This window comes from Chrysochloris asiatica, unplaced genomic scaffold, assembly GCF_000296735.1.
Source record: "Chrysochloris asiatica unplaced genomic scaffold, ChrAsi1.0 scaffold00239, whole genome shotgun sequence".
In the NCBI taxonomy this organism is placed as follows: domain Eukaryota; kingdom Metazoa; phylum Chordata; class Mammalia; order Afrosoricida; family Chrysochloridae; genus Chrysochloris; species Chrysochloris asiatica.
The window spans coordinates 264,421-285,804 of record NW_006408757.1 but is presented as its reverse complement, the minus strand read 5'-3'; the positions used below and the strand labels follow the sequence as shown (position 1 = coordinate 285,804).

General features: G+C 45.1%; 1 protein-coding gene across 2 annotated transcripts; it reads left to right on the top strand.

Moving 5' to 3' along the window:
• Nucleotides 1–8,702: 8,702 nt before the first annotated feature.
• CITED1 (Cbp/p300-interacting transactivator, with Glu/Asp-rich carboxy-terminal domain, 1) lies at nt 8,703–14,524 on the top strand. 2 transcript variants are annotated; one of them, XM_006873405.1, is made up of 3 exons: nt 8,703–8,856; nt 13,083–13,207; nt 13,915–14,524. In XM_006873405.1, the coding sequence occupies exons 2-3, from the start codon at nt 13,148–13,150 to the stop codon at nt 14,440–14,442; spliced, it is 588 nt and encodes a 195-aa protein (XP_006873467.1). In that variant the 5' UTR covers nt 8,703–8,856; nt 13,083–13,147; the 3' UTR covers nt 14,443–14,524. The 2 variants fall into 2 exon arrangements, with proteins under 2 accessions (XP_006873467.1, XP_006873466.1); XM_006873404.1 differs by lacking the exon at nt 8,703–8,856 and adding an exon at nt 8,894–9,408.
• The last annotated feature ends 6,860 nt before the right edge of the window (nt 14,525–21,384 follow it).

The following is a 21,384-nucleotide window of genomic DNA, read 5'->3' as shown; positions in this document are numbered from 1 at the left end:
GCTTTAGGCTGAGCTGTGAGCCACGAATGCACTGCTGTCTTCACTTCTTCATCAGAGGTGAATCTTCATCCTTGAAGGGCAGCTTTCAGGGGATCAAACAGGTGAAAGTTCGTTGGCGCAAGATCAGGACCATAAGGAGGATGCTTTACCACCTCAAAATTTTTTGCCGAGTGTCAACAGTGTGGGCAGAGGTGTGAGGATGTATTGTCATGCAAGATCGCAAGACCCTTGGATAGCAGTCCTCTGCATTTAATCCAAAGTTTAGGCTTCAACTTTTCGATGAGCATCTCACTGTAATGAGCACTGTTGATTGTTGAACCTTTTTCCTGATAGTGTTCCAATATTGGCCCTTGAGAATCCCAGAAAACTGTAAACATTGATTTTCCAGCTGATAGTTGACTTTTGAACTTTTTCTTGGTTGGCGATTGAGGATGTTTCCATTCCATACTGTGCCATTTGCTCTCATGCTTATAGTGATGAATCCATAACTTGTCACCAGTATGATTTTTTAAAGAAACTTTAACCATCCTTCGAATATCAGTCCAAATTTTGTTTCCAGGTGTCTAAACGTTTCTTTTTATGCTGTTCTATGAGTTGTTTTGGTACCCGGCTCACACAAACTTTTCAAAACCCAAGTCTGTCGTGAATTATTTCATAGGCAGAGCCACGGCTGACTTGTAAATGATTTGCCATATAATCCACTGTCACTTGTCTATTTGACAGAATCATTTCATGTGCACACTCAATGTTGTCATCAACTGTGGATGTGGATGGGCATTTTAATATAACTGGAATGCAGATAATTTTTGACTCACCCTGTGTATATATAAAACCTCAACAACTTAAGAACAGAAAGACAAATAACCCAATCATAAAATGGGCAAAGGACTTTAATAGACATTTCACAAAGAGGACATTCAACTAGTCACCAAACACATGAAGATGCTCAATGTTATTAGCCATCAGAGAGATGCAAAACAAAAGCACAGTGAGACATCATTGAGGCCTGGTGATGCTGTAGGATAAGCACTGGACTGCTAACCACAAGGTAACAGTTCAAACCCATCAGCTGCCCCATGGGAGAAAGAGGAGGCTTTTTGCTCCTGGAGAGATTTGCAGCCTAGGAAGCCCATTGTATCAACTGGATGTCAGTGAGTTTAGGTTTTGGTTAGGTCAGCTAAGATAAAATTAAAATTTAAAAACAAAACAAAACAGAAAATAACAAATGTTGGTGAAGATGTGGGGAAGTTGGAATCCATATTCATTGCTTGTGGGAGTGCAAAACAGTCATTGTGGAAAACTGTATGGTGGTTCCTTAAAAAACTAAAAACAGAACTATCATATGAACCAGGAATTTCATTCCTAGATATATACCCAAAAGACTGGAGAGCAGAGACTTGTACACCAATGTTCATTGCAGCACTATTCATAATAGTCAAAAGGTAGAAACAACCTAAAGGCCCATCAACAGAGGAACGGATAAGCAAAATGTGGTATATACATTCAATGGACTACTACTCAGTCAGTAGGAGAAATGAGATATTGATACACATCACAATATGTATGGATGGAGCTTAAAAACATTATGTTGAGTGAAATAAGTCAATCACAAAAGGACAAACAGTGTATATGACCTCACTTATATAAAAAGACAAGAAAAGGCGTATGTTTAGAGACCAAAGCATACTAGTGGTTGTCAGGGGCTACTTAGAAGCCAGGATGGTAAGACTGATCTCTTATACTTTGGACATGTTATTAGGATGGACCAGTCCCTAGAAAAGAACATCATGCTTAGCGAAGTGAAGGTATCAGTGAAAAAGAGGAAGACCCCCATGGAGATGGATTGACAGGGTGATAGCAGCAATGGGCTCAAGCATGACAACCATTGTGATGGCACAGGACCAGACAATGTTTCGTTCTGTTGTGCATAGGGTTTCTATGGGTCAGAACTGACTAGAAGGTACCTAACAACAACAACCAGGGGCAAGAGGGAGGAGATGAAGGGGGATGATTGCTTATGGAGTGGTGAGTTTCAGTTTATGTTGATGAAAAATTGAATTGATTTGGGGTAGAGTTCCACCACTCAAATATCAGTTTGTTGTACTGGTGTTGGCGAAGAATATTAAATATACTATGGAATTCCAGAAGAACAAACAATCTGTCTTGCAAGGAGCACAGCCAAAATGTTTCTTAGAAGAGAGGATGGTGAGACTTTGTCTCAAGTAGTTTGGACATGTCATCAGGAGGACATCATGCTTGTTAAATTAGAGGGCCAGAGAAAAGATAAAGCCCTTCAATGAGATGGATTGACATAGTGGCTGCAACAATGGGCTCAATCATAAGAATTGTGAGGGTTGTGCAAGACCAGGCAATGCTGTACATAGGGTCTGTTGTACATAGGGTCACTATGATTTGATGGCTCCAAACAAGTGAAGGAGCTCTGGTAGCGTAGTGGTTACGAATCGGACTGTTAACCTCAAGGTCAGCAGTTTGAAACTACCAGCTGTTCCGCGGGAGAAAGAGGAGGCTTTCTGCTCCTGTAAAGATTTACAGCCTCGGAAACCCTGTACAGGGTCGCTATGAGTCGGAACCGACTCCACGGCACATAACAACAACAACAAGTGTAGGGTTACATAACTGTTTATTTTACCCAACCTGTGTAGGGTTTCTGAGGCTGTAAATCTTTAAGGGAGCAGAAAGCCTCGACTTTCTTCTGGGGAGTGGCTGATGGATTTGAACTGCTGACCTTGTGGTTCGCAGACCAGTGCTTATCCTACAGCACCACAAGTGGTCCTGTTTATTTTAAGTGTTGCCAATAAATTGTACACCTGTAAAAAAGTTGAATAGGCAAAAGTTGTATAATATATTTACAGCAACAACAAAACAGCTGAAGCTGTTTGGGTACAATCAAACACCTCATAGAATTTAGTTCCTTGGTTTCATGAAACTTCCTAGTGAATTGGCCTAGAGACATCTAGTTAATTGGCCTAACAACGAGTTTAGTACTTCTGTTCTACCCCAAGTTCATTGAATAGTGCCTGGGGTCTTAAAAAATTGCAATCAACCAACCAAGGCACAACAATTGCTCTCTATTCATCTGGAGCAACAGAGGAAGGAGAGTCAGGAATAGGAAGAGGAATTGGAATGTGTAGCTAATTTCCTCTATAAATCATTAACTTCTTTCCCAGGAAAGTAAAATAACTGGATGGTGACCATCCACATGTATTATGTTGCTGTTGTTAAGTGCCTTCAAGTTGGTTCTGACTCATAGCAGCTGGTGAGCTTAAACTGCTGAGCCTGTGGTCCAAACTGACCTTGCAGTCCGGAGCATTAATCACAGCGCCTCACCAGGACTCCATATATGTATTATGTTGTTGTTAAGTGCCGTTGAGTCAATTCCGCTCCATAGTGACCCTGTATAGCGTTTCCAAGGAGCAGCTGTTAAAACGACTTGCAGTTTAAACGACTTTACAAGGAGCTCTGGTAGCGTAGTGGTTACGAAATGGGCTGCGAACCACAAGGTCAGCAGTTCGAAACTACCAGCTGCTCTGCAGGAGAAAGATGAGGCTTTCTGCTCCCATAAAGATTTATAGCCTCAGAAACCCTGGGTCGGAACCGACTCTACGGCACTTAACAACAACAGTCTGATGCATTAACCCACAGCGCCACACCAGGACTCCATATATTTACATATATCAAAGCTCCATTTCTCCTACTGGCTGAATAGTATTCCATTATATGTATGTACCACAGTTTGTTTATCCATTTCTCTATTAATGGACATTTAGGCTATTTCTACATTTTGGCTTGTGAGTAACACTAAGATATACATTGGTGTACAAGTCTTTGTTTGAGTTTATGGTGTTCAGTTTGGGGGGTATATACCATTGCTGAACATTTTGATCAAAGATTCTATAGAAGAATCCTGACTTTCTGGAACCATGCAGAATTGAAGACCCTGGAAACTACTGCCCTGAAATAATCCTTAAAGTTTAAACCAAAAATATCCCTAAATCTTCTTAAAACCAAACAAGTTCTTAGCTTAACTAGTAAAGAATAGCGTAGTGGTTACGAATCGGGCTGCTAACCTCAAGATCAGCAGTTCAAAACTACCAGCTGTTCCGCGGGAGAAAGATGAGAGTTTCTGCTCCTGTAAAGATCTACAGCCTCGGAAACCCTATACAGGTTCGCTATGAGTTGGAACCGACTCGACGGCACTTAACAACAACAATATAGAATTTGAGTCAAGTATGATTTAAACTGAAAGTTTGAGAGTTCAAACTCACCAGCTGTCCCTCAGAAACCCTATACAAGGTCGATATGAGTCAGAACTGACTTGATGGCACTTAACAACAGCAACAATATAGGATCAGACTGACAACAGCAACCCAAAAGATTAGATGGGAACTTTAGGGGGCAGTGAGTTCATGTTAATGAGGAAGTAACAAGGAGGGTTAGAATGGTTTCAGAAATGGTTAGAGTGGTTGAAAACGGGAAGAATCAATGTCACTGAATTGTTCATGTAGAAGTTGTTGAATTGGTATATGTTTTACTGTGTATATGAAAAAAAAAATGCACAAAGGAAAAACAGAAATCGCCATAATCCCACCATGCAGAGATAATCACATTTTTGAGTACTCTTATTATTTTTTCTATCCACATATATATTTCTAACAAAAGCTGGCTCATACTATGCATACATTTTAGGTGTTGCTTTATCTTTAAGAGTTGTTGTTGTTGTTAAGTGCCATCGAGTCAGTCAGTTCCGACTCATAGCGACCCTGTTTCCAAGGAGCAGCTGGTGAGCTTGAACTGCCAACCTTGCAGTTCAAACGGCTTTGCAGTCTGGCGCAATAACCCACAGCGCCACACCAGGACTCCATCTTTAAGAGTAATAAAGCCACAAAGCCATATTAGAGGAAAATTGAGAAAAGGAAAAACTACTCATAATCCTTTATCACCAAACAGAAAAACCTTTAATATTTTAGTATATTTCCTCCCAATTTGTTTTGCTATTTACACAAATATTTTTAACACAAGTAGGGTCATACTGATTGTGTACTGTTCAAATTATGAATTCGTTTTAATTATAAAAACAATATAGAATCATAGGAGTCCTGGTGTGGCACTGCAGGATAATGCGCTGGATTGCAAGGTCAGTTTGAACCACAAGGTCGGTGGTTCAAACCCACCAGCTGCTCCTCAGAAACCCTATACAGGTTCACTATGGGTCAGAAGCGACTTGACAACACTTAACAACAACAATGCCACTACTCAATTATAATCATTATTAACATTTTGGTATATTTACTTCTAATATTTTTCTATGTACATATAAGTTTAACAGAAGTGGGAACATACTATTTCTGTGGTTTATGAGTTAAAAGTTCACATTTAATTATAAAAATAATATAATAATATTGTATAAAATGAGGAAAATATTTTTTAAATCACTTTTAACCCTATTGTCTTATGGGCACTGTTATTTTGTTGTTTTCCTGCCTTTGTTTCATATGCTTATTCATACCAGGTTGGAAACATAGTCTTTAATTTTGTACCCTGTGTCCTTTGCAACTTGGCATCATATTTATGCAACTTTGTACCCAGTAATTTTTATTTAATATTTTATTGTGAACATTTTTCCTAGAATAAAATTTTTTGAGAACAGGATGTGGTTTTTTGTTTGTTTGTTTTGTTTTGTTTTGTTGTTGTTTTTTAAGTATCAGTGCGCCAAGAGATACCATGGGCATATAGATTGCTTTTCATTTTTCACTATTTTAAAAAATTCTGCTTCAAACATTCTTAAGCAGAGACTTGTGCTCATCTTTTATTGGTCCCAAATTTACTCAGGCAGCCCTAGGGTGAGATTTTGAGAACAAATATGTATTTTCCTCTTCCTCTCTTCCTTTCCTGAGACCTTCATTCCCACTCAGTCTAGCTTTTTAAATTAATCGGTATTATAGAACTCAACGTGTGTGAACTGAGGCAGGGCTAGGAGGAGAGAGGAAAAGAATCAGAAAGTACAGTGTAATAACAGTCAGCATTTATTGAGCACTTAATACATGACAAGCAGCCATGGTATCAGGACAAGGGTAAGGATTTGCAGACCTAGACTCAAAACACTCAGTGCCTTTGCTGTGTGGACTTGGGCAGATTTCAGAAACTCCGTTTCACCTTCAGAACAGTTGTGGGAATTGATGGGAACATGCTTTGCCCAATGCTGGCGAACAGGAGGTTCTTCCTGGGTGATCACCCCTGTACTCTCTCTCCTTGCTTCCTGAGCTAGCAGCCTAATTGCCAAGTTAGAGATAAAGAGTTCAGAGAGTTCTGAGCTTGGCTGGAGCCAGTGAACCAGGGGATAATTGCAGAGAAATGAAAATGTTTCCTTTGCCCCCTCCCAGCCTCTGTAACTAACCTCCTCTCTCCCATTCACCCTCAAAAAGAAGGGGGTGTCTTTTGTGCTCCAAAGCTGAGGGCTTGAAGCCTCTCTCTTTCCTATTCCCCAGGAGGTGGGCTGTGGAGATGACAGGGAGTCACCAGTAGGGAGGCCCTTTCATGCATGTGGGCACAGAGAAATGTAGTGGAGGGCGCTCCTTTTTCTGCCCTTCAATGGTCCGGATGGGGGAGGAGACAGGCTATTGAGCAACTGCTAGGGAGACACTCCCGAAGCCGAGATGAACATATGCCTCTTTCTAACAATTGATTTGGGAGTCATCCAATAGATGGAGGGTGGATCCGCACCCCCTGGATCCGGAGCCTGCAGCGGAGAAGCCGCCGCTACAGCCACCGCCACTTTCAGACCGCTCCGGAGCTAGGGGGAGGGGGAGAGGTTCAGGGTCCAAATTAGCAACACACAATTGGAAAGCCTAGCGCCGGCTTATCCACCACGTGATTTTCACAGAAACATTTTTTCACTCCAGGCAAATACTAAGAAGTCTTCAGGGTGTATTTCGCATGCAAACCCTATAAGGCTGTACAGGAGCCTGACAGATCCCACGTTTAATCAAAGGGAAATGGGACGACCCCATGGTTCAGAGTTAGAAGAAAGTGCAGAGATGGAGTGTGGTGGTTACCAGAGGTTTGCATTAGGTGGGGGGTGGGGGCGCAGGGGTACAGCGAGAGTAACGAGCGCCCCCATTCGAGTGCCCAAAGGTAATGTCTAATGTGACATTACTCCAAAAGATGAATGGACGTTGATAGCTGTGATGCGTCAGCAGAAACACCTTCCCCTTTCTTGTCCTGCGGTCTCAGTCAGGTGCCCAGAGCAAGTGTCCCTTTTGTTCCCCTCCACACTTGGCAGCTTTAGTGGCTAGAGAAAGATTTACCTGGTTGGTGTCCAGGGCACTCGCCCCAGTTTCCTCCAGGTGCCAAAGAAGGGCCTGGATCCTTTCCTCCATTTGCTCCCCATCTGCATGTCAGTAAGCCGGTCAGTTCTTCAACAAACAGAACTTTGTTAGAAGAGCAAATACAGGACACTTAAAAGTAACTAAAGAAGAAGAAAAAGGAGAAGAAACCTTCAGGTCTTCAAAGTTAATTAAGATGACAGAACACATACTTAGTGACAAAGACGTCATGGTGTTTCCCGTCCCCCCCCCTTTTTTTTTAACATCAGGACTTTAAAAATAGCATGTTTTATAAACAGTGCCAACTGAGTAGTTATTGCTGAAAGGAGACACAAAAGGGAGTTTGATTGAGGGGTAATCCTGGTAGCCTTCCAGTAAGAGATGAGATGGGAGCTTGTTGGTGACAATGAACACAATTGAGGGAGAAAACCTGGACCTTATTCCCCAATTTATAATATAGTATCCCAACCCCAGAATGATGTGCTCCAAATGCAAAAATGATTTTTCTAGATGGGAATGATTCTATAATCATTAAAAAAAAAAAAAATGACCTGGCAACGTGGGAAAGCAGGAGATAGATCCCTTCGAACCTCGGCCCAAGCTCTTCATGCTTTGTAGTCTGTTCTTGGCTTAGGGGTGAGTTTTGTGAGCTGCTTCTGGCCCCTAGGTCCTGAGGGTATCATTTCTCAGTACCGCATCCCCCCAGTCTCTTTCCGCCCTGGGCAACACTAGACAGAAACTCTGGAACCCAACTCCAACTCAGGCCTGTGAGAGGAAGCCATCGCAGCCAGATAAGACCTCGGTGTGGCTCTGTCCCGAATCCGGCGACTATGAGGGGAAAGGGACCCCAGCTTCGGCCCTTCAACAAGGAATATGGTGCAACCCCAAAGCAAGCCGACTGGCTCCGAGAAAGCCCCTCAGAAAACCTAAATGCTGCTTAGCGGGTCCAGTCTCATAGGCGTCCGCCTCCTTTGGATCATTCCTCTCTGTCAAGCCCCCTGGACCCCTTTAGATTTAGGTCAGAAAACAGACACTAACAGCTCTCCTTCGCCTGAGCGAAATTACTAAGTGGAATTTATTGGGCAAGTCCATGCAGGGCGATGGGGAGAACCGGGGTCCAGATCCCTGGCCCCACTAGCTTTAGAAGCGCAGGCGCCGACCGGGGCTCGGAGCGAGGAATGCCCGTAGCCTGGGCCTACCAGCCCCACCCCGGGAGTCGTGGCTGGTCCCCGGGGCTACCGGACCGACCGGGCAGCAAGGACTGCGTTCCCCAGCCGACCCTTCGCTTTCACACGATCCGCGGTGACTGCAGCAGCTCGAGCGCCTTTAAAGGGCCACACACTCCAGCCACCACTATAAAATGTTCCTGGCGGCACAGCTGCAGAAGGGGCACCGCTGAGCTGCCGAAAGAAGGCTGGCTCCTCCCGGCCACCCGCCCGCAGCCCTCTGGCTAGGGGCCCTTCCCAACGACGAGGAAGAGGGTCAAGAAGACACAGTACCCGCTCGGCCCTCCGTGAGTATCCAGTTCAGATTTTGCCACCAACTCGCCCACGATCCAGGACATGTGCTAATAATGCTCTAAACCAGTTAAAAAGACGTGGAAATTGGGGGGAGGAAAAAAAGGTGGGAGGGGGAAGGGTCTGTCCTTCCTGGGATTCCTAGTCGAGACCAGCCTGCTGCCGTATGCGTGTGCGTCAGGACTCTCCCGGCGGCAATGAGGGTTTGAGAGCCGGGTCCCCCGCGCGGGGAAGAGAACACGGTGGCAGCCACCGCCACCGCCACTGCCCGGAGTCGGCGAGGAAGCTGCGGGCAGGCGGGCGGGCACTGGCGCTGGCCAGGACTGGTTGGCGCGACTCTGTGCGGTGCGGCGGCGGCGCGGCGCGGCGGTGAGGGCTTTCTCAGGCGCCCCGGGATCGGGTGGACACCGGTGCGGCCGCGGGCAAGGAGCGCGACCCTTTCGCGGCAGCAGCGGAGGCGTGTGTGCCAGGGGTTGGGTTCTCCACCGCTTCGCTCGCCGTTCACCTGGCTGAGCGCTTCCTTCTCCAGGACTAGCGGCTTCACTGAGGTAAGCTGGGCCGCCGGGTAGGCGGAGCGGGCTGGGAGCGAGCGGCGGGGCCGGAGGCTCTGGGGGACATGTTTTCTGTTTAAAGGCTGCTCTGCGGGGGACGAGGGGCCAGCCTGGCCAAATGCCCCCTTCTCTCGGGGAGACTATAGCACCTTTTCACCCCGCGCCCGCGCTTTCTTCAGCTTAGCTTGCACCGAGTTTGCTGGATGCTCCAGCTCGGGGTGGGGGTTGGGGTGGGGGCTGTACAAAGCTCAGGTTTCCTTCAAGACTGGATCAGGCTAGAGGGGCTTTTCGGCCAAGTTCAGGGCAACTGCGGTCTTGAAGTTAGCTAATTTGGGCAACTTGTCGCTGTTACCCAATCTCTCCCTTACACGCCCCCACACTCAAACACGCACACCCACGCACACACCCTCTTCTTATAAATGAGGGCCGTCGGGCCCCGCCATTCGCAGAGTCCCTGCTTAGCGGAGCGTGAGACTTGAAGTCATCGGACTACGAATCCTGGTCCTGTCCATCCTGGCCCCGCCACTTTCTAGCGCTGTGACCTTGGCAAGTTACCATACCTCTGGGAGCCTCTTCTCTTAGGTGGGGTTAGAACAACTGACTGCAGAAGGCTAAGCTATTGGGGGGTGGGGGGGCGGTAAGGCTCAGCCTGGAGCTTTGTCCCAGGGTTCTGTTGGCGCTCAGTTAAGTGTTGGTAAAGTGCCCGAGTGTCCGGCGCTGGAGTGTGCCCCCGCGCACATAAACCCTTGGGCTCCAAACTAGCCTGATAGACAGAGACCCCTCGCCCATTCCAGCCTCTAAGATCAGTTCCTGATACAGCACTTGCGGGAACTGTCTCTGCGGTCAGGGTATTCCCGCCTACCTTGCAGGGATGCGCCCGGCTGCCTCCAGCTCCAGTGGCTCCACCTGAGATGCCGCTAGGAGGTCAGTCGAGCTGTCTGCAAACAACGGGCCTTTAGTTTTCAGGTGGCGAAACTGACCGGTCTGGCTAAAGCGCGTCCAAGCCAAGCCGCAGTGCTGTTTGGATTCTAAAATTTCTCCTTCTGAGTGAGAAAATAGCAATCGAGATGGACCTATCCGGTTGGTGCCATTTTAACTTTTAGTATCCCAACAGGTGAAAGACACAACCCTTTATCCTCTCTCATTCTTCTCTCCTTCCCACCATCACCTAGGCGGGAGAGGGCTGAAACTAAGGGTGGGCTATGGGACCGGAAACTTGTGGCCCGAAGTTGCTAGGGGGCAGCCTGCGAGGAGTCACTTGTTGCTCTGTTTCCCAGCCACCTCTTACAGCCGTTTCGCAGTGGTCAGCTTGTGGCTTGGAGAGCTGGCTGGGACGTTTCGGTGCTGCCAAGTTTTGCCCTCGAGTGGGCTAGGGAGTTAAATGAGAGGTGGAAAATTGGGGAAGCAGAGCCAGGAATTCGGATCAAAATAAGTTTGTCTTTTCAAGATGGATTCAACATTTAATGAGCGCCTTTGGGATACAGGCCCAAGCTTTGGGGGTCTGGGAGAGTTGCCTCATGATGATGGGAAATGAACCAATAGAACTGAATTAAGACAGGAGCTCACAGCCTGAAGGGTGAAATACGGTAACAAAACCTTCCCACAAATGAATGTCAGGGCAGACATACTTTTTCTTCTCTCCGTTTCCTATTTCTTTCCTTCTTTTTCGCTCTTCTTTCTGTTTCTTCATGTTGTTGTTTTGTACATTCCAGTACCCGGCAGCATAAATGACAGAAAATAGTGAATACGAACAGGAATAGACAGTGCCGCGGCCCTCCCCCCACCCAAGACATTTTTCCCTAGGACATGAAAACTCTTTGATATTGAAGGTGCTAGTTGTTGTTGCTATGGGTCGGAACCGACTCGACGGCACTTAACAACAACAACAGTTGTTGTTGAGTGCTGTCCAGTCAGTTCTGACTTATAGCGACCCTGTATAGGGTTTCCGAGGCTATGGTTCTTTGCGGGAGCTCTCCTACAGAGCTGCTGGTGGGCTCTAACAGCCAACCTTGTGGTTCAAAGTTCAGTGCATATAGTCTGAAGCCACCGATCTCCCCTGGAGGTGCTAGTGTTCTTTCTAAAAGAACCCTGGTGTAGGTAGTGGGTTACAGTTGGGTTGCTAACCTCAAGGTCAGCAGTTTGAATCTACCAGTCCACTCTTGGAAGAAAGATGAAGCTTTCTGTTCCTGTGAAGATAAACAGATTGCTATGAGTTGGAACCTACAGACCGCATGCAGCAGCAGCAGCAGCAGCAGCAGCAGCAGCAGCAGCAGCAGCAGCAGCAGCAGCAGGGTTTTCTAAAACAATGTGGATTAAGAGGCTTGAAGGAGTGGGGATCCAATCAAGCAATGGTGGGAGACCCAGAAACTGAATATTGTTTTTTTCTCATGTTTTCTTTTTACCCCCTCTCTTTCTCTACTTTTCATGCACCATCCCCCATGGCCTCCCCCTAAGTAAATGGTGCAAAGGCAATTCAAACAGAGATAGTAGTGCTCTGATCATTGCAGTATTGATCACTGCAGCTAGTATACATAGTTGTTGCTGTTGTTATGTGCCATGGAGTTGGTTCCGACTCATAGCAACCCTGCACAGGGTTTCCGAGGCTGTTAATCTTTACGGGAGCAGAAAGCCTCATCTTTCTCCCGCAGAGCAGCTGGTAGTTTCAAACTGCTGACCTTGTGGTTCGCAGCCTGATTCGTAACCACTATGCTACCAGAGCTCCTTGGGCTTCTAAAAAAAAGCTTCTAGGTAAATAATGTAAGTTTACAGAGGTGTTTTATTTTCTGATTTGGGAGGGGGCTCTTTTATCCTTATTCCTCTTGTCCTTTGGTATTTGAACCTAGTAATCATTTCTTCTGAAGCCCTTTGAGTCATTACAGGTTTGACTTGACTACTGGTTAGGAGTGCTAGATCCTGATCCTAGTACCACTGCTGCCAGACTGGAAAGCCACTGAATGTCTGTGTCTGTTTTCCCCTCAGAAAGATGAATGTGGCTGGGGCAGATGTCCTAGAAAAGTCCAGTGCTAGGACAGTCTTGGAGGGGCCTTGAGGCATAGAGAAAATTGAAACATTCTTAGCTACTCTCTGACTCTGGCTGTCTCTAACTCCCAGAACACCTTGATTAGTCTTGATCTTTTACAGGCATGCCACAAAGCAGGGCTTTGGAGCCCTAGGGCATTTGCGTTGGGGACTTGTTCCTTCCCTGTCTTGTGCAGCGGCCTCCAAAGCTTTCTAGGTATTCCTTGTCCTGTGTTTTCACTTAATCCCAGTCCCAATGAAGGCTTCAGCTTTCCAGCCCTGGTACTGATGGCCAGTTAAGACAGTCTGTCACTTACTCAGGGATGTTCCTGCCTTCAAAACCAGGAGCAGTACCATCCTCTTCCCCACTTGCCTTCTCTGCAACTTCGGGCTGTGTGTGAGGAAAGAGTCATGTATGTTCCCTCCTAGTGATTTGGCTGTGTGGGCAGCACCTAGCAGAATCAAGCACCTTTTCTATCCTAGACACAAGTTCCAGCTTGATCTCCTCCACTTGCCCCGGTGGTCTCTGGTCTTGGATCTATACCCTGTCACCATTCTTGCCTTGTAATTGTGTGTAATAGCTCTGTTTCTGCTAGTGCTTTCTTGGTCAGTAAAGCCTTTTGTCCTTATCATGTCTTCTCCCTCACATACAGCACAACAGCTCCAGCTGGCAGCATCACCTCCCACCAACTTATCCAACTTCTGCCAAGGCTCTGAAATGCCAACTATGTCGAGGTCTGCACTTGATGTCAAGGGTGGCACCTCACCTGTGAAGGAGGTAACTTGCCATTTTACAGATGGAGACACAGAGGCATGGAAAGACTGACTTGTCTGGGGTCATGTGCTAAGCCTTTCTATGGTTGATATCTTAATGCCCGTTGATAGAGCGTAGACAGCAGGACTTTCTCTGGTGAGAATGAGAATAGCTTTTGCCTAAATGTGATCAAATTGAGCCCTTTAGAAGTGTTGAAAGATGGCAGAGAATGGAGTAGAGAAGTAGAATTGGGAAAATACCACCCCATTGAAAATATTAAAATGAAGCTGGGAAGAAGGACAGTAAGACATCCTTTTAAGAATAGTGAGCTGAGGGTCAGAGGAAGAGAAACAAAAATAGTCATACTAACCCACTTTGGAGTCTTGGTGTGGTGTTATAGGATAAGCATTAGACTGCTAACCGGTTCAAACCCACCAGCTATTCCTTGGAAATTTTATGAGTTACAACCGACTCAATGGCACTTAACAACAACAATCCACTTTGGATGACAGGTGTCAACAGCACTAGAACTCGAGATTGATCTCAGTACTCAGAGCCATGAGAACAAAAGGATGCTCAAGCTGGGAGCCCAACTCTCTAGGAAGATCTCTTGCTATCTTTCTATCACGAGCTTCAAATAGAGCATATGTAGGACTCTTCTGAGCCTGATAAATGGCAAGGAAAATAAACAAGAGCAGGTGTACTATGGCATGCCTTTCTCTGTCTTCTAGGATGCCAACCAAGAGATGAACTCTCTGGCCTACCCTAACCTGGGAGTGAAGGATCGCAAAGCAGTGGCCATTCTGCACTACCCTGGGGTGGCCTCAAATGGAACCAAGGCCAGTGGGGCTCCCACTAGTTCCTCAGAATCTCCATCTCCAATAGGCTCTCCTACCACCACCCCTCCCACTAAACCCCCACCCTTCAACCTGCACCCTGCCCCACACCTGCTGGCCAGTATGCAACTGCAGAAACTTAATAGCCAGTATCATGGGGTGGCCACCACCACTCCAAGTCAACCTGGGGAGGCAGGGCCCCTGCAAAACTGGGACTTTGGGGCTCAAGTGGGAGAGGCAGGGTCACTCTCTCCTTCTACTGGTGCCCAAAGCCCTGCTATCATTGATTCGGACCCAGTGGATGAAGAGGTGCTAATGTCACTGGTGGTGGAACTGGGACTGGACCGAGCCAATGAACTTCCAGAGCTGTGGTTGGGGCAGAATGAATTTGACTTCACTGCAGACTTTCCATCTACTTGCTGATGCCAAATATCCCTAAAGATGGAGCAATAAAGCCACAGTTCTGTTGTAAATAAAAATAAAAGTTACTTACAAAGAGATGGGCAGACTAAGAGTGTTCTTCATTGAGGTCTAAAGGTGTGTGGTGTGTCTGGTCTGATGTTCTTTTAGTAATTCTTAAGCCCATGTTTGGGTTGAGGGTGGATAGCTCAGAAGGAGATAGATAGGATGGGAGAAGTGGGGTCGGCTGCTCACTGAATCCTACCATACTTCTGTAGCCCTACTTGCTGCCACCACCACTGATATTATCTCCTCAGGAGTCCAAGTACTAGCCCTTGCCCACCTCATTGCCCTAACACCCCAGGAACTTTGTCCAATTTGGAGCTGAATACAGGAACTGATTGAAGGGCATTCTTGGGAAAGAAACTAGGCAAGACCCTTCTTCAGCCTTCTCACCACTTGTACATCCATGTCTAAAAGGTGCTGATCACATACTTCACCAACTCTAGAAACTGCTACCCCATCCACTCTCCAGCTATGATCCAAATGACCCCTTAAGGCCATTCCTTTACCTTTTGTTTATGGGCAATAAATAGAGCTTAAGAAGGATCCTCTGACCTGGGAACTCTAATTTCTCTAAAAAATTGCAACATATGCCCATTAAGCTGGGATTCTAAGTGCCTTCCTCAAGTCACTCAGACAGCTGTTCAACCCCTCCCTCCAAGTCAGTCTGGTACACTCTAAACTAATCTAAGTGTCCCCTAATTCCTACCTCCTTAACCCTCCCTGTATTGGGACAGCCTACTGCCTCTCAATCTTGTATATACAGAGCATGGCTGGGCTTGACAAGTTCAATGTTTGAGGCTATATCCCTTTCCCTTAGACTAGCTGTTAAGGAGGCAGTGGCATCAGGAACATGCCAAGTAATGAGGAAGCAGCACAGAACTGAATCTTGGCATTGAGGGGCCCTGACCCAGCCCCCTCCTCATGCTGATACAACTGAAATGTCTTTCAGTCTCCTCAGCTTACATTTCAGAATCCCAGAGTCAATCTTCCATTGTTGTTGGTAGATGCTTTTGAGTTGGTACCAACTCATAGCGATCTTATGCACAACAGTCCTGGTCCTGCACGCGTCTCACAATCATTGCCATGTTTGAGCCCATTGTTGCTGCCACTGTACCAATCCATCTCGTTGGGGGTCTTCCTCTCTTTTGTTGACCCTCTATTTACCAAGCATAATGTCCTTCCCCAGGGACTGGTCCCTCCTGATAATATGTCCAAAGTTTAAGCATCCTGGCTTCTAAGGAGTCTTCTGGCTGTACTTCTTCCAACACAGATTTGTTTGTTCTTCTGGCATTCCATAGCACTTTTAATATTACCCTCTGATAATCATAACTCAAGTGCACATTAATTCTTCTTTACTGAATAGTCTTCCTTATTCACTGTCCAACTTTCACTTGCATATGAGGATATTGAAAATACCATGGCTTGGGTCAGGTTCACCTTAGTTCTCAAACTGACATCTTTGCTCTTCAGCACTTTAAAGAGGTCTCATGCAGCAGATGTACTTACTGCAATACGTCGTTTGATTTCTTGACTGCTGCTTCCATGCATGTTGATGGTTGATCCAAACAAAATTAAGTCTTTGACAACTTCGATATTTTCTCCATTAATAAGAATGTTGTTTATTGGTCCAGTGGTGAGGATTTTTGTTTTCTTTACCTTGAGATGTAACCCATACTGAAGGTTGGGGACTTTGATCTTCATCAGTAAGTATTTTAAGTCCTCTTCATTTTCAGCAAGCAAGGTTGTATCATTTGTATATAACAGGTTGTTAATGAGTCTTCCTCCAATCCTGATGCCATGTTCTTCATATAATCCAGCTTCTCGGATTATTTGCTCAGCATATAAACTGAAAAAGCATGGTGAAAGAATGCAACCCTAGTGTACACCTTTCCTAATTTTAAACCATTCAATGTCCCCTTGTTCTGTTGGAACGACTGCCTCTTGGTTTGTATAAGTTCTTCATGAGCACAATTAAGTGTTCTGAAATACTCATTCTTCTCAATGCTGTCCTTAGCTTGTTATAATTCACACAATCAAAAGCCTTTACATAGTCAATAAAGCACAGATATTTTCTTTCTGGTATTTCTGTGAATCTTCCATGAATACTGAAAAATACTCCAGTAAGCCTCTCAGACTAACATCAGGTCTCATCTCCTGGTGAGATCTTTAGGAGGAGTCTTCTAGCAATTCATTGGATTCAGTCCTCCCTAAGAACCTGTTCTGGCAAGCACTTGTTAGGCACTGGGAACATCAATAAAGTTTGTACCTTTGGGGGAGTTCCCCATATAGAGGGAGAATTACAGAACAACATAGTATTTCCTACAACATGAGGGAGGGGGAAATGCTATTAGATTGCAGTAAAGGAAATAACTCCATCTGCCTGGGAAGTTTGGGGAAAGCTTCTTGACATTAAACTGGTTTGTTTGTTTGTGTTTGTATTTCACAAATAGTAAATACATGATACAGTCTCCTTATAAAAAGTAGGAACTTTATAGATAAAACTAAAGTACCCTTTGACCAACTGTCCCTCAATCCTGATTGCTCTTGCCCTTCACAGATGTGGCAATTGTTTATCTTTTGTGATGTATGCTTAAAGGCCTTGCTCTGTACTTTCACATACAGATATGTCTACCTGAAGAATGAATTAGGCTTTAAAATGAGACTTGTTGTTGTTGTTAAGTGCCATGGAATCAGTCCTGACTCATAGTGACCCTGTATAGGGTTTCCAGGGAGCAGCTGGTGAGCTTGAACTGCCAACCTTGTGGCTCAAACGACCTTGCAGTCCAGTGCATTAACTCACAGCACCATACCAGGACTCCAAAGTAAGAGTAGTAGTCAGCAAAGGAAACAAATGAGTGAGGGGAAAATCTGCTATACAGATACAGGTTCATGAAAAGGACTGCAGTGGCAAAAAACCAGGAGTTGAACATGCAGGGTCATAGGGTTTGTAGAGGGTAGTGGGTGGAGATGAAACTGAAGAAGCTTTCTGGAAGCCGAGTACACAAGGCCTTTGAGATCAGGCAGGGAGCCATCCTTTATCCTTAGAATTGTCAGTCTTCTAAGATGTTTGTAGGTAAGCAAATGATTAACCAACTTTGATTTTTAAAATGATCCCACTGAAGGTTGGATTCATTTAACGAAAGGAACAGAGACAAGGGTGTTGCGATAATGAGGCAGGAATAGGGAAACAGAAAATAAAGTCTGGGAGATGGGGAGAGAGAACAAGAACATCTTAAGGACCTGGAAGTCTGTATGAGGAGAAGAACAGAAGAGCAGGATTTGGGGAGACACAGAAATTGAAGGAGAAAGGGGGAAGCTATGATCAGAAGGTGGATTTCAGAAGCTGGAAAGCTGTTAGTGACCACAGTAGCAGGGTGTGGGCACAGGAGTGGGTTCTAAGTGGAATGGCAGGGTATGGAAAGTACCTAGACACTATAAGGTTGGAGGGTTTAGAGGTCCCTTTCCCACTGGGGCCTTCAGAAAACATGTTTCTGGTCAAGCAAAAGTCAATGGGCTAGATTCAGTGTCTGGTCCCCTGTTTACCAGCCCTGACTACTGTGATGTCATCAGCTCCTGTGGGGTGGGGAGGAGCCTGAGCCAAGGGAAAAGAGGATGCCTTGGAATCATGGAGGTGACAGGGATGCAGCTGCAGAGCAAATGGTGGAGGGGAATGGCCCGAGCATTCACAGAGAAAGTGTTTCTGAATGAGGTGGGAGAACAAGAGCTTTGGCATAGCAACCCTGTCTCCTGGTACTAGGACCCAGAAGTGTACTTCAAAGAGGGAAGAGGGGTTTTCATGCTAAAAGAAACATTCTTTGATGGTTACCAGGGTGGGAGAGAAGGGAGAGTAATTCACCGGCTAGAACGTAGACATATGTTACCCTCTTGAATGACGGGGAAGGCAATATACAAGAAGGAGGTTGGCAGAAGAATGATGAAGACAGGGGAAGGCACAGGGAGGAATGCAAGAGTTAAAGGGAATAGAGGCAAATATTGTTATATATGCAACCCTGCAACAACCATTTTCTACAGGTTGAAAGGTATGGGAAGGAGCATGGGAGTATACCCACAAATATATAAGGCTTTGACAGAGGATATTTGTACATGAGTATTTACCCTTGCTGCAAACACAACCTATGAATGTGGTGGAGCATATAGGGGACAAAATAATGAAAATTTCTTAGACATTCCTAAACATTCCCAAAGAGTTGCTGGGCCTGAGGACTCAGGACCATAGTCTCAGGGGACACCATGGTCAACTGGCGTAACATAGTCCATAAAGACAATGTTTTACATACTACTTTGGTGAGTAGCAACTGGAATCTTAAAAGTTCATGAGAAGCCATCTAAACTACAACTACTGGTATCTCCATGTGCAGAAGAAAAAAAGAGTGATGAAAATTGAAAATGCTTGGAATCAATTAGTCCAATGGACTGACGAAACATGTGAACATCAGTCTCCACGACTCTGAGGCAAGAAGAACTAGATGGTGCCCAACTGCTAAGGATCCCAACTGAAAGGGATCACATTAGAAGGTCCTGTATAGAGTGGGAGACAGTGTAGAACAAAACTCAGAATTATAAAAAAGACTGGACTTACTGGTTAGGAAAAGACTGGAGGAACCTGAGACTATGGCCCTAGGCCACCCTTCAGGTCTGGAATGGAAATCACCCTCATGGCCCAATTTTCAACCAAGCAGTAGTTTGGTATATAGCTGGGACAACAACTCTAGTAAGGTATGCTCACCATTCAAGATCAAAAGGGCAACATTTACCTAAGGACAAAGTTCACAAGGGTTGGGAAGGAAGGTAGAATGTAAATAATAACCACAGGGAGGAAGAGGGATAACTGTTGTTACATGGAGGGGATTGCAATCATTGAGATGAAATAAAGTATATGATTTGTTGTATGTAAAACTGATGATCTGCTCTGTAAACCTTCATCCAATTCACATTAAAAAGTTTCAGAAACACAGGCTGAATGAGTATAGGAGGAAGAGTGGGATATGTATATATTTATCCCGCAAACATGTAAGAGTTTGAAAGGGGATATTTGTACAAGGGTAGCCACAGGGAGGAAGCAGAACAACTGTTGTTGCACGGAGGGGATTGCAGTCATTGATATAAATAAAGGATATGATTTGTTGAATGTAAAACTGATGATCTTTTCTATAAACCTTCACTCAATTCACAATTTATAAAAAAAATAAGTCTCCAAAAAAAAAAAAAAAAAGGGGGGAAGAGAGAAGCAGGGATTATTCTATAAGGAGAATCTGGGCTCTCCTCAGATGAGAAGTGGGAGTGTGTGGGGCAGTAATTGTTCATTCATTGAAGGAGAGGAAGCAAGGGAACTCCATAGACACATGAGAAGAAAGGCATTTGCTCCTTTCCTACCATGTTATATTCAGTTTTCTCACAGCACAACGTGGTGTGTACATTAGGCTGCCAGATGATTCCTGAAGCCTACTCAAAGTTCTGCCCTGGGATAGGCCGTGGAGACTAGGAGGCAAGGTTCCCACATGCACACAGTTAAGAAATGGTGCCTGCCCTCAAGGAGACTGCAGCCTGGAACAGAGAAGATATGTAACCAAGAGTGCCTCCTAGTGACTAGAAGTTAGGTTGCATCCTGAGGGTCGATTAGAGGGACCTGCCATGATCTCAAGGAGCGTTGGTGACACTGTAGGATAAGCACTGGACTGCTAACCTCAAGGTTGGCAGTTCAAACCCATCAGTTACTCCTCAGGAGAAAGATGTGACTTTCTACTTCTGTAAAGATTTACAGTTTCAAAAACCCTATTGTTGTTTTTGTTAAGTGCCGTTGAGTCAGTTCTGACCCCTAGTAACCCTATATAGGGTTTCCAAGAAGCAGCTGGTGAGCTCAAAATGCCAGCCTTGCAATTCAAACCGACTTTGCAGTCCAGCGCATTAGCCCACAGTGCCATACCAGGACTCCTATAACAGGGTGGCTAGGAGTCAGAATTGACTCCAGGACAATAGGTTTTGTGGGGCTTTTTACCACGCTCTCAAAAGTGCCCTGGTGGTACAGTGTTTAAACACTCAGCTGCTAACCTGAAAGGTTAATGGTTTGAGCCCACCAGTCACTCCGATGGAGAAAGATGCAGCAGTCTGCTTCCATAAAGATTATAAACTTGGAAATTCTGTCCTATAGGGACCCTGTGGGTCCAAATCTACTAAATGGCAATGGGTTTGGCTTGCTTTTGCCCCTGCTTTCAAGGCACTCACAGTCCAGTGGAGCAGTAGTGGAGACAGGCAGATCCACAGCCAGAGCATTGAAAGATAAATTAGATTTTGATAAGACAACAATGCTGGTGGGGGTTGAGGAAGAGGGAGAAATTTGAGTACAAGTAGAAAGATAGAATCAGGGAATAGTGTAAGCCAGAAAAAAAGGGTAGAGGGAACCCATGGATTTTTCAAGAAGGGGTAGAAAGTCTAGCAGTTTGACTTCATCCAAAGGCTAAGAGAAGGTAAGTTGGAATCAAGTCTTGCCGTTGTTACTACTTTATTCTACAAGCATGAGGAAACCAATCATTACATAAACATGGACTGGGCACTTACTACGTACCAAGCATAATGCTAAACATTAGGAATAATTGATGAGCACATTATTCTTGTTTTCATGAAGCCTCAAGTTTATTGTGGAGATAGACAGTAGTCAAATAATTATATAGATAATTAAAACTACAAATTTTATCATTATGGAAAATGATATGCCACTTCCTCAAAAAGCTGGAAATAGAAATACCATACGATCCAAGAATCCTCTACTTTGGATATATCCTAGTGAAATAAGAGCCATGACACAAATAGACACATACACACATGTGTTCATCGTAGCACTGTTCACAATAGTAAAAAGATGGAGACAACCTATATGCCCAT

Excerpts from the sequence above, each read along its gene's own strand:
- CITED1 (XM_006873405.1), top strand. The coding sequence starts at position 13,148 with ATGCCAACTATGTCGAGGTCTGCACTTGATGTCAAGGGTGGCACCTCA. Across the intron at positions 13,208-13,914 it reads GCACCTCACCTGTGAAGGAG|GATGCCAACCAAGAGATGAA; the intron begins GTAACTTGCCAT and ends TCTGTCTTCTAG.